The sequence below is a fragment of the Gopherus flavomarginatus genome, chromosome 3, assembly GCF_025201925.1.
Source record: "Gopherus flavomarginatus isolate rGopFla2 chromosome 3, rGopFla2.mat.asm, whole genome shotgun sequence".
Lineage (NCBI taxonomy): Eukaryota > Metazoa > Chordata > Testudines > Testudinidae > Gopherus > Gopherus flavomarginatus.
Window position 1 is genome coordinate 195,314,192 of NC_066619.1, and position 16,253 is coordinate 195,330,444.

General features: G+C 42.8%; 1 protein-coding gene across 1 annotated transcript in view; it reads right to left on the minus strand.

The window, feature by feature from the left end:
* Positions 1–15,307, minus strand: part of RNF150 (ring finger protein 150) — a 222,781-nt gene extending 207,474 nt beyond the window's left edge. Inside the window, exon 1 of the mRNA XM_050946554.1 lies at positions 14,399–15,307. Within this exon, the coding sequence (XP_050802511.1) occupies positions 14,399–14,858 (460 nt within the window). The 5' untranslated portion in view covers positions 14,859–15,307. The remainder of the gene's footprint in view (positions 1–14,398) is intronic.
* Positions 15,308–16,253: the final 946 nt, after the last annotated feature.

Genomic DNA, 16,253 nt, shown 5'->3' on the forward strand with positions numbered 1-16,253 from the left:
GCTTTCGTGGGTGAATACCCACTTTGCATGAAAGCTCATGCTCCAATACGTCTGTTAGTCTACAAGGTGCCACAGGACTCTTTGCTATAATGGAGCAAGAAACGTGGCAAACAGATGGAGGTGGAAAGATGGGGTTGCCTCATGTGCCACATGGAGACGAGAGAACCTAATAAAATAATATCCCCAAGGTAGAGAATAATACGTTAAGCTAAATATAGGGTCCAGGAAGAGCTCAACAGAAAAATTTTCCAATGGAATATTTTCCCCCTTCAGAAAATGCAGATTTGTCAAAAGTCAAACATTTCACAGAAACATGTTGATTTCAACAAAAATTTCACCTTTAAAGAATTTTTCTTTTTATAAGGTTGAAACAACGTTTTGGAATAGAATAGTTTGATTTTCTGTTTCGAAATGACATTTCAATTTTTTAAATGTTATATTTATATACATTATATAAAAATGAATAAATTGAAAGCTAATTGATCAAAAACATTTAACCTGAAATTAATTTTATTTCAGAATTTTCTTTCATGGAGTATTTTGAAACCTTTTGGTTTTGTTCTGTTTCACAATGGAAATGGTTTTGAAATAGATTTTCCCACTAAATGAAAAATTTATGCAATTTGCCTTATTAAGCCTCTAATCTCCCCTGAAATTGCATAACATTGTGATTTTGTTGGCCTTTGTACCCTACTTCATTCTTCCCACTGCCTGTATCTGCCAAGAGCATTCATATGGGGATGTTACCACAATGAAATATTATTCCTACACACACTACTTCTTGCTTACTTGCCTCTTACTTTTCATATCTCAAGTTTCAGTATCATCCAGCTGTATATATAGACTGTAACTGGCCCTGAAGAGTCCTGTGACACTTTGCTATAGAAGATGCTATTTAAAAAGTAAGCTGTAAAGGCACTGTAAAAGCACTAGACTATATACTCTAAGGAACAATCCTGCATTAGCAAGGGGACAGATTACATCAACTAATGGGTCTTTTCTATGATTCAGAAATTTTATTGTAACCCTCCTTCTGTACCAAATAAGCAGCCAACTACCCAGCACTTGGATACAGCTGACAGGTTGGAAACAGGCCTTGTCTGAAATGAATACTGTTTCTGTGCAGGTAAATGGAAGGTATCGGAATGTGGAAAAGCATTCAACAGGGCTATCCCTCATAATGAATCTTCACAAGGCTGGCTCAGGGTATAAGGCAACAGAGGCCATTTGAAACTCAGACTTCTTTCATGACAATGCACTACACTGTCTGGCAAACCAACTGGGCAAAACAATGAACTCATTCAGTCCTTTTGTGACATTTAAAAATGGTGTCCCTTTTCTATTATAAGGAAAGCAAGCCCATCCAAGTGCCAACTTTTACGCAGCTTCATTTTTGTTTCTTCTGTTAAAGCATTCCAGTGGTAATGCACGGAGATGTACTGCAAATGGGGTGGGGTGGGGTGGGGGGTCACTGCAGACATATCTGCATGAGTTAATGAGCAGCATCTGTGTTAACACAATAGTAACAGACTGCATTGCCATAATATCATAACTCTAATTAGCAAATATCATTTTAATGCCAAAATACCAATGTGACAAGAACAAAAACAATAATGAACTACTGTTGTAATTGCAAGCCATCCTCTCAAGGCCAGTATACTGTACAAGATTAATAACAAGAGGTTAGAACAACTGTTAATATAGTTTCATTTAAAAGGAAGCGATTTCTCTTGGCTGAACTATGTATATACAGAACCTAGCAACTGTGCAAGTACGATTCTGAACAACAGCTAGTACAGTGCCTCAAATAATGGGAGGGTGAAAAGGAGGAAAGAAGTCAATCAGTTAGTAAAGTTTGGTCAATAAATGTTACGAACTAGACCTCAGTGAACCTACTGCTTTAAATGAACTGACCAGACGCTCTCTCAAGGCCTAATCCAAAGACTATTGAACTCAGTGGGAATCTTCTCATTGAGTTTAATGGGTTTTGGATCAGGTGCTCACATCATAAGTGTAAGATAAAAGATTCAAATTAAAATGAGAGGCAAGTTTTCAATGTCAGAAAAAAATCCCTTTTCTTGGGAAATTCATGAAGAATAGGTCCATCAGTGGCTATTAGCCAGGATGGAGAGGGATGGTGTCCCTAGTCTCTGTTTGCCAGAAGCTGGGAATGGGTAACAGGGGATGGATCACTTGATGATTACCTGTTCTGTTCTTTCCCTCTGGGGCATCTGGCATTGGCCACTGTCAGAAGACAGGATACTGGGCTAGACGGACCTTTGGTATGACCCAGTACAGTCGTTCCTCTGGAAAAACTGGGGAAAATATCTGAGCAACTGCGAGCAATAAATTTTATCCCTAGGGGGCCTGGGATGCAGTAAATTAAAGGAGTAGTTTTTTCATCTCAGGGAACATACAGCAGTGATTAAAGTTAGTTTGGTGTTCTCTTCCTAGTCTCCATAGTCAAAACTCATCCCTGTTCTAACCCCTTTGAGTTACACAAGGATGAATTTGGCACTAGCTGTCTACATCACAAAGACACCTTACAGTTAGACCTAACTGACAGCCTCAGCTAAAGAGAAACCCAAAACTGGCATACCAGCAGAATTGTAAGTCAGGAGTGAGGTTCAGTGGCAAAACTGAGTAAGAAATGTTGTACAGTGCCTATTTGCACTATGCTTAGCTCAAGCCAGGCATTAAGGACCACACTTTTAGTGCTTCTAATGTCCCTAAGTGACTTAGGAGCACAAGTCCCACAAAAACCCAATGGAACTTATCCCTCTAACTCAGGCACTTTTGAAAATCCAACCCTAAATTCACTCAGCATTTTATATATATTTAATGTGACTATTCTCACAAATAATTGTACTGAGTTCAATAGACTATCTAAAATCCAGCAGAAGCTTTAAAATCCAGACCCAAAACACATAAAGCATAAACAATTATCTTACTGCAATGTTTAAGGTCAGTTGTAAAAACAACAAATAAAAATAAATATAATATTGAATTAAATCTCGAACTCAGTAAAGGGATACATTTTCAACTGCAGTCTGTTTGTGTCCCCTGAAATAGGTCCATAAATGTCTGCACTCACAAAAAATGTGCATGCCATTATTTGAATGTGAAAATGGGCATTTGTGCATACAAATCAGGTAGTTCTCCAGGTGAAGGAGGAGCAAGTACAGCATCTGTGGGGTAAGTGACTGTCTGTAGCGTGTGTTTGTGAGTTACTTGCTGTGTGCTGAGCTTGTGTTTGAAAGCTAGAAGCCTCTGGTAATTGGCTGAGCCTTAATAAGTGGGCGGGGCATTCACTCAGGCCAGGGCTGTATAAAGCTGCGCACAAGCGACCAGAGCGCTTTGCGAACAGGGGCTGCTAACAGGGAGTTTCGCAAGGGAGTTTGGGAAGGGAGCAGGGGTCCCTTGTCGATTCTATCTGTGCTTCTTCAGTTCCCTTAAAACCTATAAACCAAACTACATTCAAAACCTCTTTCTTTAAACCACCTTTCCATTAACTAGGAGACAATGCAGGCAGAAGCCCAGCAGCAGAATGGGAGGTATACAGTTTATTGCACTGAGTGTAGCGCGTGGCGTATGTGTGCAATCGGTGCAAGGAGCTCCTGGCCCTCAGAGACCACGTACAGGCTTTGGAGGCTGGGGTGGCGGAACTGGAGATGCTAAGAGAGACAGAGAGGTATGTTGATGAGGCTTTCCGGGACACCGAATAATTGTCCCACCTCCGGTCAGACAGCCCCTGCGCTGTTGAGGAGGAAGAAAGGCCCAGGGAAGAAAAGCAGTCAATGGGAGCAGAGGGAAACCTTCCCAAAGTTGGGGCCCCCCTTCCAGATGGTGCTGGGGTTGCCTCTTGCACTGAGGTTACCTCTCCAGGGGAGGGAACTCCAGTTACTAGGAAAAGGCAGGTGTTAGTAATGGGAGATTCCATCATTAGAAACGTACATAGCCGGGTCTGTGGTGACCGGGAGAACCGTATGGTGACTTGCCTGCCTGGTGCAAAGGTTGCGGATCTCTCGAGGCATCTAGACAGACTTATGTGTAGTGCTGGGGAGGAGCCGGTGGTCGTGGTACATGTAGGTACCAATGACATAGGGAAGGGTAGGAGAGATGTCTTGGAAGCCAAATTTAGGCTTCTAGGGAAGAGACTGAAATCCAGGACCTCTATGGTGGCATTCTCAGAAATGCTCCCAGTTCCACGCACAGGGCCAGGTAGGCAGGCAGAACTTCAGAGTCTCAATGCGTGGATGAGACGATGGTGTAGAGAGGAGGGGTTTACATTTATTATGAACTGGGGAAACTTTTGAGATGGGGGGAGCCTATATAGGAGAGATGGGCTCCACTTAAACCAAAGTGGAACCAGACTGCTGCCACTAAACATTAAAAAGGTTGTAGAGCAGTTTTAAAACTAGGAGATGGGGAAAGGCCGACTGCTGCAGAGGAGCATGTGGATCGGACACAGACTTCTCTTAGGGGAAAGTCTAATGATAGAGAATCTCCAGGTTATAGTCAGGAGCAGAGGATGGAAGAGGATAATGTAAGGGCCAGATCAGATGATAAACAGTAACATAAAAAAGAATCTGGCACATCAGAAAAGGGCAGACAACTAAACAAGGACAAGTTTTTAAAGTGTTTGTACACAAATGCTAGACGTCTAAATAAGATGGGTGAACTAGAGTGCCTTGTGATAAAGGAGGATATTGATATAATAGGTATCACAGAAACCTGGTGGACTGAGAACAATCAATGGAACACAATCATTCCGAGGTACAAAATATATCGGAAGGACAGAACAGGTCGTGCAGAGGGAGGAGTGGCACTATATGTGAAAGAAAATGTAGACTCAAATGAAGTAAAAATCTTAAGTGAATCCACATGTTCCATAGAATCGCTATGGATAGAAATGCCATGCTCTAATAAAAACATAACATTAGGGATCTATTATCGACCACCTGACCAGGACAGTAATAGCGATGATGAAATGTTAAGGGAAATTAGAGAGGCTATCAAAATTAAGAATCTAATAATAGTGGGGGATTTCAATTATCCCCATATTGACTGGGAACATTTCACTTCAGGACGAAATGCAGAGATAAAATTTCTCAATACTTTAAATTACTGCTTCATGGAGCAGCTGGTACGAGAACCCACAAGGGGAGAGGCAACTCTAGATTTAATCCTGAGTAGAGCGCAGGAGCTGGTCCAAGAGGTAACTATAGCAGGACCGTTTGGAAATAGTGACCATAATACAATAGCATTCAACATCCCTGTGGTGGGAAGAACATCAACAGCCCAACACTGTGGCATTTAATTTCAAAAGGGGGAACTATGCAAAAATGAGGGGGTTAGTTAAACAGAGGTTAAGAAGTACAGTGACTAAAGTGAAATCCCTGCAAGCTGCATGGGTGCTTTTTAAAGACACCATAATAGAGGCCCAACTTCAATGTATACCCCAAATTAAGAAACACAGTAAAAGAACTAAAGAAGAGCCACCGTGGCTTAACAACTATGTAAAAAAAAGCAGAGAGAGAGAAAAAGACTTCCTTTAAAAAGTGGAAGTCAAATCTTAATGAGGCAAATAGAAAGGAGCATAAACACTGCCAACTTAAGTGCAAGAACGTAATAAGAAAAGCCAAAGAGGAGTTTGAAGAACGGCTAGCCAAAAACTCAAGAGGTAATAACAAAATGTTTAAGTACATCTGAAGCAGGAAGCCTGCTAAACAACCAGTGGGGCCCATTGATGATCGAAATACAAAAGGAGCACTTAAAGACGATAAAGTCATTGCCGAGAAACTAAATGGATTCTTTGCTTCAGTCTTCACGGCTGAGGATGTTAGGGAGATTCCCAAACCTGAGCCAGCTTTTGTAGGTGACAAATCTGAGGAACTGTCACAGATTGAAGTGTCACTAGAGGAGGTTTTGGAATTAATTGATAAACTCAACATTAACAAGTCACCAGGACCAGATGGCATTCACCCAAGAGTTCTGAAAGAACTCAGATGTGAAGTTGTGGAACTTTTAACTATGGTTTGTAACCCGTCCTTTAAATTGGCTACGGTACCCAATGACTGGAAGTTAGCTAATGTAACGCCAATATTTAAAGAGAGCTCTAGAGGTGATCCCGGCAATTACAGACCGGTAAGTCTAACATCGGGACTGGGCAAATTAGTCAAAACAATAGTTAAGAATAAAATTGTCAGACACATAAATGAACAAACTGTTGAGCAACAGTCAACATGGTTTCTGTAAAGGGAAATCATGCCTTACTAATCTATTAGAGTTCTTTGAAGGGGTCAACAAACATGTGGACAAGGGGGATCCAGTGGACATAGTGTGCTTAGATTTCCAGAAAGCCTTTGACAAGGTCCCTCACCAAAGGCTCTTACGTAAATTAAGCTGTCATGGGATAAAAGGGAAGCTCCTTTCATGGATTGAGAACTGGTTAAAAGACAGGGAACAAAGGGTAGGAATTAATGGTAAATTCTCAGAATGGAGAGGGGTAACTAGTGGTGTTCCCCAAGGGTCAGTCCTAGGACCAATCCTGTTCAATTTATTCATAAATGATCTGGAGAAAGGGGTAAACAGCGAGGTGGCAAAGTTTGCAGATGATACTAAACTGCTCAAGATAGTTAAGACCAAAGCATATTGTGAAGAACTTCAAAAAGATCTCACAAAACTAAGTGATTGGGCAACAAAATGGTAAATGAAATTTAATATGGATAAATGTAAAGTAATGCACATTAGAAAAATTAACCCCAACTATACATACAATACGATGGGGGCTAATTTAACTACAATGAGTCAGGAAAAAGACCTTGGAGTCATCGTGGATAGTTCTCTGAAGATGTCCACGCAGTGTGCAGAGGCGGTCAAAAAAGCAAACGGGATGTTAGGAATCATTAAAAAGGGGATAGAGAATAAGACAGACTATATTATTGCCCTTATATAAATCCATGGTACGCCCACATCTCGAATACTGTGTACAGATGAGGTCTCCTCAGCTCAAAAAAGATATTCTAGCACTAGAAAAGGTTCAGAAAAGGGCAACTAAAATGATTAGGGGTTTGGAGAGGGTCCCATATGAGGAAAGATTAAAGAGCCTAGGACTCTTCAGCTTGGAAAAAAGGAGACGGGGGGGGGGGATATGATAGAGGTATATAAAATCATGAGTGATGTTGAGAAAGTGGATAAAGAAAAGTTATTTACTTATTCCCATAATACAAAAACTAGGGGGTCACCAAATGAAATTAATAGGCAGCAGGTTTAAAACAAATAAAAGGAAGTAGTTCTTCACGCAATGCACAGTCAACCTGTGGAACTCCTTACCTGAGGAGGTTGTGAAGGCTAGGACTATAGCAGTGTTTAAAAGAGAACTGGATAAATTCATGGTGGTTAAGTCCATAAATGGCTATTAGCCAGGATGGGTAAGGAATGGTGTCCCTAGCCTCTGTTCATCAGAGGATGGAGACGGATGGCAGGAGAGAGATCACTTGATCATTGCCTGTTAGCTTCACTCCCTCTGGGGCACCTGGCATTGGCCACTGTTGGTAGATAGATACTGGGCTAGATGGACCTTTGGTCTGACCCGGTACGGCCGTTCTTATGTTCTTAGTAGGGACATCACTTAATTGGCATGCAGGAATGATATTTGCTCCAAAGATACACATGTTTTTTTTTTTTTTTTTTTTGGACAGGCATCTGAGACTGTGGCTGAAGTTGGCTGAAAATTTGGCCCTACACACAGTATACATTATTATATGTGCAGAATATATTTTACTTTGCTGGTTTAAGCACAGCCTTCATTGGAGTTAAACATAGTTTGTGTATTTGATTCTGTTTTTTAAATAATAAATACAAATAACCTTCTCTTCAGCATTCACTGCAGCTAAAGATAAGACAATTCTATTTTAGTAAGAAGACTGAGAATTTCAAATACTTATTCCAGGCTTTTAACTACAGTATTCAGAAAAATATTCACAAAAATTCTTTGAAGTATGGTATACCCAGCCATGGTTTTCCCTGTTAGTATGCTAATGATAGTGCAAAAGGTATTTTTGTATATACTGTAATCCAAATACTACTTTTGTTCTACAGATCATGTATATGAATTCTAATGTGCATATCTGCGCAACCCCTAAAATTTAGTTTTAATACAATACAGGATCATAGGTGGAAGCAGGAGAAAGTGTATTACTAGTCCAAAATAACTCTACCTGTATGTTCTAAAACATGTTAAAAGAAATAGTTGGGTAGAGACCTTGATAGAGCATGGGACAGAAGCACTGTTGCTTCCCAAGAGTGGTCTAGAAGAAGTGACTCCAGAACAGAAGACCAGAGATTACATCTTGCCTCCACTGAAGTTACTGCCAGTTTTGCTATTGACTTCAACGGAACAAGGATTTCACCCCAGGTTCTTAATGAAAATAATCAAAATACTCTGCTTTTATTATAAGACATAATATTTTTGACAATCATTACTAACACATGACAGCCATTTAAAAAATCCAAAAAGCACTTCCCTCTTATTGAGAACTGGATGTTGCTTTCTACTTACAATATGCCACTAAAAATTAGTGATGACATGTACCATAAATGCAGAATACAGTGGAATTCAGACTACTTGACTCATGTACTGTATATGTGCTGTTCATAACAATTACAACATTCTAAATAAATGTGGTGATTGGATCAAAATTTGTGAGGCATTTAGATGCAATATCACAATGTTGATGACACCAGAGAACCCATTTGACATTTGTTCAATACTGTAAATTATGCTGATTTCAACTGAATTTATTTTATTCATACTAAGTATATAATATGAATTATGTATACAAGCTGCCAAATTATAATATTTTATTAAAATTATGCACAGCAGCTTGCTACTTTTCAAACCTGAACAACTGCTATTTTGTTTTAAATGGGGGGCGGGGCAGACACTCAAAGGCCTAGTTGACATTATGGATTACCATCCTGGAAAAATCTCTTAAATTAACACATTTTTTTCATACAAGTTCATTATTTGGAAGTGATAAAAGCTTCTGAACCAACAGAAATTCTAGATGTTTTGCTCTCCCATAATTTAAAAAAAAAAACTTTAAATGAAAAGTAAGCACATTCCAGCTAATAGCGTCTATACTGTACTTCAGACCAATATAAAATTAAAATACAATTAATAAAATATTCATAATTTACAATGCAAATACTGAGAGTTTCGCTAGCACCAGTACTGACATTTTTTCAAGAAAGTTTGTATTTCCGCAAGTAAATATGAAAAAGCTACCTTGTTTCTCTGAGGTTTGGTTTACTGACATGTAGCCAATGACCCAAGAACATATAAATGAAATTCAAATTACATTTTAATACAGGTTAAAAATCTTCAGATTTACACATCAAAAAGGTACTAAAAGGTCATCACCACCTGTGTCTTTCAGATTCTAGAGATGGGCGCAAAACAAAACCCCAAAGCTACATTCCGATCAGAATTTGTAGCTCAACCTAGTCATTAAGGGCCAAACAAACCTGAACACTTCTTAGGTCTGGGCAAGTTCAGATTTGGATGCAAATTTTGAACACGTAAGTTCGAGATGGTTTGAATTTAGGGTTTTGGTTTGGCCCTTTATAAGCTCTATGAAGTTTGGGTCTGGGATTTTGAATCCCTCTTTTTTAAAAACAAGTACCAAATTTTAAGGGTAAATTAAAAAGAGATCATGTAGGTTTGCATGAGTATTACCAATTTTGTGAATACACAGAGGACTTCACTCTCCAGGCCTATCAATCTGGCACTTTTCATAACTATATTTACTTGAAAAATATAAGAAATATAAGAACAAGCATTAGCATTAACTTGATACCTTTTGCTAAAATATATACCTGACTTCCACTAAACAGCCTTTTAAGTTTTGTCCCTCATTTCTAAATATCAGCCACATATCAGAACATAAAAAATCCTCAGCATGTCTTTCTGCACATTTCACAAGAATTAAAGTTTCCATGCCTGTGGCATTCACTTGGTGCCTGATCCAAAGCCTACTGACATCAGTGGGAAGACGTCCACTGACTTCAATGTGACTTCATTGAGCTTTGGATCAGACCTGTGACAGTGAGGATTTCAATACCGAGTTTTAATTGAATGTAAATCCAAACTTTTGTTTGGAGCAATGGGGCACTAAAAAACTTTCACATACAAGTCTCAGGGTTTGTGGAATAGCTCAATGATAGGCTCTGGTTTCATATTCAACACCTGTTTTCTTTCAAAGCACCTCTCTTACATACCAGAATGACCTTAACAACTATGAGTTCAAATCTGTTAGAAACTGCAAAAAGATATCAGAGAGAACTATTATCTTGAATTACAGAAGAGAACGCAGGCACAGTAGACACACATTTTAGTCACTCAGTGGAAGAGGACATCAGTATGCACAGGCAGGAGACATGCTTTTCATGTCAACAGCTAGAGGGAGAGAAGATAGAGAGTTTCGGGTGGGGGGAAAAAGCTGAGAGATAATAGGGTAAAATCGTTGGAAGAAGAGGAAGTGATGTGGAGTTGGGAGAAGGGGAAATAAGAGACAGTGGAATGGAGATTAGATAGGAAGAAATGTGTGTGAGAGAGAGTAAGGCAGGAGAGAAGCAGCAAGAAAAACTGATGATAGCAGAGGAAATGAGATGGAAAACAAGGGGGGGTGGAAAGAAGCTAAAAACAGTCTAGAGAAGAGAATGTGTTAAGAAACCAAAGCTCTTTCTTAGAAGCATTTTCTTGTAGTGGTTCCTGTCCCTCACTAACATTATACAGCAGGAAATGGTAAAACTCTAAGGAAAGTCAGAATTCACTTGACCTTACATATAAAAACTGAAAAGAACAAGGGTAAAATAAAGTACAAAAAAAACCTGGTGTCATATTTCTTTTGACTTTTAAAATACTTCCAGGTTGCATTTCAAAACCACCTATTTCCACATTTTTCCATGATGGAACCTCTTCATTTTCCCACTGTGGGAGTTTAGTGTTTGCAACACACACAGCAGATGTGGCTGGCCTGGAAGCCCAATTCAACCTTGCGTCATCACTGACACCAGAATACAGTGAGTGTAAAATGCTACCAAGTCAAATTGGTAGCAGTTATGATTTTATACTCTTTTTACATTCACTTTGCCTTGGTATTAATGATTACACCAGATGCAGGGTATGGATAAATCAGTCCCTGGGCTTCTACTAATTCCTCATATATCAGCTAGGCAGGACCTAGGAGATAGCAAAATATCCCTACAACTATGTTTAATTAATAATAATTATTTTTCTTCTGTTTTAATAGGCCTAGGTCTAAAATACCTCTGTGTTTCAATTGTGCAGAGGACAGGGTTTTCCTAAGATAAGAGAGTGAACTGTTTTTCAGCATCACAAAACTAAAATGTTTGTTGCTTTTTGAGAAAATGTGAAAAAACGAGTTTTGAATTTAATTTGAAAAATAAATTAGCTTCAAGGCCTCAATGGTCTCTGACTGATCATAGTTTATAAGCATGTTCTTTAAAAGTTTCATTTCATTTCAGCGTATGGGATGGCAGAATCACACGGCTGGGTATTCCTGATTAAGAAAGTAGCATTTCGGGCTTGTCTACATCACAAAGTTGCAGCGCTGGTGAGGGGGTTACAGCGCTGCAACTTAGGAGGTGTACATATCTGCAGGGCATCACCAGCGCTGCAACTCCCTGTTTGCAGCGCTGGCCGTACTCTCGTTTTGTCTCGGGTGTAGAGGATCCAGCGCTGGTGATCCAGCGCTGGTAATCAAGTGTAGACACTTACCAGCGCTTTTCTTGACCTCAGTGGAATAAGCAGGTATCGCAGCATACCTGAGGAAGCCTCTCTGGTAATCAAGCAGGTCTCCTTCCCCGGTTTGCTCTCGCGTTCCCCAAACCCCCGTGCAAGCAGGTCTCCTTCCCTGCGGTTTGCAGGGGGGTTCGGGGAACGCGAGAGCAAACCGCGGGGAAGCAGGTTTCCTTCCCCGGTTTGCTCTCGCGTTCCCCGAACCCCCGTGCAAGCAGGTCTCCTTCCCTGCGGTTTGCAGGGGCGTTCGGGGAACGCAAGAGCAAACCGCGGGGAAGCAGGTCTCCTTCCCTGCGGTTTGCTCTCGCGTTCCCCGAACCCCCGTGCAAGCAGGTCTCCTTCCCCGCGGTTTGCTCTCGCGTTCCCCGAACCCCCGTGCAAGCAGGTCTCCTTCCCTGCGGTTTGCTCTCGCGTTCCCCGAACCCCCCTTGAAGCCGCACAACAGCGCTGCAGTGTGGCCACATCTAACACCACTTGCAGCGCTGGTTGCTGTAAGTGTGGCCACTCTGCAGCGCTGGCCCTATACAGCTGTACTAATACAGCTGTAACAACCAGCGCTGCAAAATTGTAGATGTAGACATACCCTTCTAATGGAAACCAATGCAGTGCTTGAAAAGGAGTTTCTGAATAAGCTGCAAAGGTGCCAGGTAACACAAAAGAAGCTGTCCCCATGTTACTCGATATAGTATTAGTATTTTTCTGAAAGCAAAGGGCACAAACAGTAATAAATAATCTTTGTTTCATTCCTTTTGGACTTTAATCTTTAAATTGTTGGAAGATTTTTTTACTTCCACTGTTTCCAAATAAACAACTATTTGCATAGGAAAACAGCTTAGTACATTCTTCAAAAACAAGCTAGCCATTAATTGATCCAACATGTTGGCAGTTTTAAGGAAACTTATTAGACAACAAATGGCATATCCTATTTTGTGTTGAAATATCCTGAGCATGACTTTCTGTATGTCAAGCTCCTATTATGTTGCCGGCTAAATAATCTTCAGTACTTAAAGTAATAGGGAGTAGAATCTAAACAGAAACTAAACCATATGCAGTTTATTGAGAACAGTTTTAAGACTAGTAGGAGCTCTAATTTTAAAGCCACAAAAAGTCCTAAGCAATATCAAGATTTAAAATTATTTATATATATATATATATATAAATAAAAAAACCTTTCTCTGATCCAATCCACCCATCTCAAAAGCATATGAATTTGCTCCAGTAAACAGTTAATCTCTTCATAAGAGACTGAGTGCAAGATGTTAAAAATGTTCTAATAGCTGCACTATTATGTTAGTAATTACCTCTCTTCCATCCTGGCTAGCTTATTGCAAAACGTAAAAATGAAATTAAAATATCCATACTTTGTAACCTAATCATGTTCCAATTTACCCCCAACACCACTAAACTGGCATGACAGAGCTGGGTATGATCAGTTACTGGATGCAAACCAGAGATTCCGCTAATAGATGGCATTTTAGTCTGCATGGCATATGTTCTTGGCATAAGACACTAGTGGCCCCTGGCAGAAGACTTTGTCCCTAAAAATAAATCTGATTAGCTGATCTTTAAAACAACAATTTCAAAACAAACAAACATTTTTATAAAAAAAAGTTTTCATTATATAAACAAACTCAGTGTTTGTTTTGGCTTTGCTGTTATTTCTGATGGCTATGTTTGTGTTCACTCTCTCATGGCACAATTTGATTAATTCTGAGTACTGAACACCCATCTCCAGGCATCAAAGGCACACATGGGAAGGATGAGAAACCATAATTTGAGCCAAATGTCTGCACCTGTATTTCATAAAATCAGATACTCCACAGTGTTTGGTCCCACAGATGAAAATAATTGCAAAAATGATGGTAGACACTGTATTCCCTACTTTGCTGAACCTGCTAGTAATTAAGAAACAATGTTATCCTTCACATCTTGAAGAGCTCAATCTCACCCACAGCCCCTGCCTGACATGGGCCACCGGATCTTAATGATCCAACAAAATGCTTACAGCTGCCTAACTGCCCCCTAAAGGGACCACAGGTCCCACAAAATCCACAAACTTGGCCAAAACTTCACAGCTTTTGAACTTTTCCACTAGACTGAATGTTATTATTTAAAGGTCTTGGCAACCTGTCAATTTCTCTCCATGGCAGCAGTCAGAAGAGTATTTACAATCTGTAAAGGTGCCCAGAAAAACACATCTTCTGTGCAAAAATGAAACAGCTAACTCCTGGCAAGGATAACTGATATACAAACTGACCAAGAGGGGCCATCCAGCCCACCCCAGCTATCAGCTCAGCCCAGATATTTGGGGACAGAATGTCCCCCACTTCCCCAAGCATCTGACTCCTACGCTGGCGTCTGACGAGCGAAGCTGACTGTAACACCACAAGCAGGCTACCTAGGTACCAGCAGGCACGGTCCCCATTAACGAGCGGGGTGAAGGAAGGGTTCAAACTGGCCTTCAAAGCGCCGGCCTGGGGGGCAGCGTACCCCGCCAGCAGGGATTTCTGCAGGCGGACCGCAGGGGCTCCAAGCGAGGAGACAGGCCCTCTCCTCTCCCGCCCCGCTCACCTGCGTGCGGCATGGTGATGGTCTCGTTGGCGCTGCTGGAGCCCACGTTGAAGATCACCACTGCCGAGGCGTTCTGGGCGGCGGCGTGCCGGATCTTATCCTTGTACGTGCAGTTGCCCTTCGGGATCAGCGCGACCCAGCTCTTGCCCTGGCCCGGGGCGGCGAAGCGGGTGTGGGGGTCGCAGGCCAGCCGGTCGTGGGCGGAGACGGTCATCACCACCTGGCCCCGGGCATCCTGCTTGGGCGAGTGCTCCCCGTAGCGCCCGCACTCGCTCTTCTCGCTGCGCAGCTCCGGGCTGCCGGCCGCCGGCTCGGCGTAGGTAATGTTCACGAAGGCCGTGTACCACTCCTCTTTCTCGGCCACCGTGAAGTCCAGGCAGAGCAGATGCACGAAGCAGAAGGAGAGCAGCCATGTTGAGAGGGCCAGGCTGCGGCACGCCTGGATCAGAGACATTGCCATCCTTCCCCGGCCTCCTCCCTCGCCTCCGGCCCGGCTGCGCGCCTGGCTGCGTGTGCGAGCGGGCTCTGGAGCCTGCTCTGCGCTAGGCGGCGGCGGCTTCTCCCGCTGCTGGGATCCGGCCGGGAAGGGGGCGTGGGAGCTGGCTGGGTCACCTCAGCTGTAATGCATTTCACTGGGGGCTTTGCCGTGCCTCTGAGCGCCTTGTTCCGTAGTTCTCGCCCCCGTTTCTGCCCCTCCCCCTCGGGATCCTTCCTGGCTTTGCGGGCGCTTCCTTCTCCCCTCGGGGGCAGGGGGTGGTTGCACACACTGCACGGGAGCTTGGGGGGACCCCCTCCAAAAGGGAGCTCCGGCTGGCTGAGGAGGAGGCGTTCGTGCTATAAGGCAGCTGGGGGGGGCTGCTGCTCGCCCTCCCCCGCTCCAGCCCCTCGCCGGGTAGCTGTGCAGGCGGCTCGCCAAAGGAGATGCTGGCTCTAGGGGGAGCGGGGGGTAGGGGAGGGCGTGCAGGAGGGGCTTTGGTGTGATGTCAAGAGCTCTTGCGGCTGTGCTTTGATGGCGTTCAGCCTTGGGTGGGCAGCAGCGCCACCTGCTGGGAGACGGCGGGCCAGCAGCAGCACCAGGCTGTGAGCTGGTGGAGGGGACTCTAGAGCAGTGGCTTTCAACCTGTCGTCTGCGGACGGACCCCTGCGAGGGGAGGGGGGCAAACGACTAAGCCAGGGTCTGTGAAAGGTTGTTACTAGCGCCAGCTCCAGGTTTTTTGCTGCCCCAAACAGCAAAAAGGGGGAAAACAAGGGGCGATCGTGATCTGTGGCACTACCGCCACCGCTTCAGTCTTTAGCAGCAATTCGGTGGCTGGTCCTTCACTTGGCGAGGGAGTGAGGGACCTGATCCTGAATTGCTGCCGAAGCTCCAGATGTGCTGCCCCTCTCCGTTGGCTGTCCCAAGCACCTGCTTGCTGGGCTGGTGCCAGGATCCCTTCCTGCTTGCTACCCTAGAGCAGGGGTTCTCAAACTGGGGATCATAAGGCCTCACTGGGTTACAAGGTTATTACATAGGGGATCACAAGCTCTCAGCCTCCACCCCACTTTGCCTCCGGCATTTATAATAGTGTTAAATACATAAAAACATGTTTTTATATATTTATAAGGGGGGAAGGGTCATATGCAGAGGCTTTCTATGTGAAAGGGGTCACCAGTACAAAAGTTTGAGAACCCCTGCCCTAGAGCAGCGGTTTTCAACCTGTTGCTTGTGGGGTGCACACAGACGGTCTAAGATTTCCAAAGGAGTCTGCACCTTCATTTGAAATGTATAGGGAACCATCCGTGGCAAAGGTTGAAAACCACTCTACCAAAGAGTCAGAGAGAAAATTTAAGTTTAGGATTAGGGACTTTAAAAATC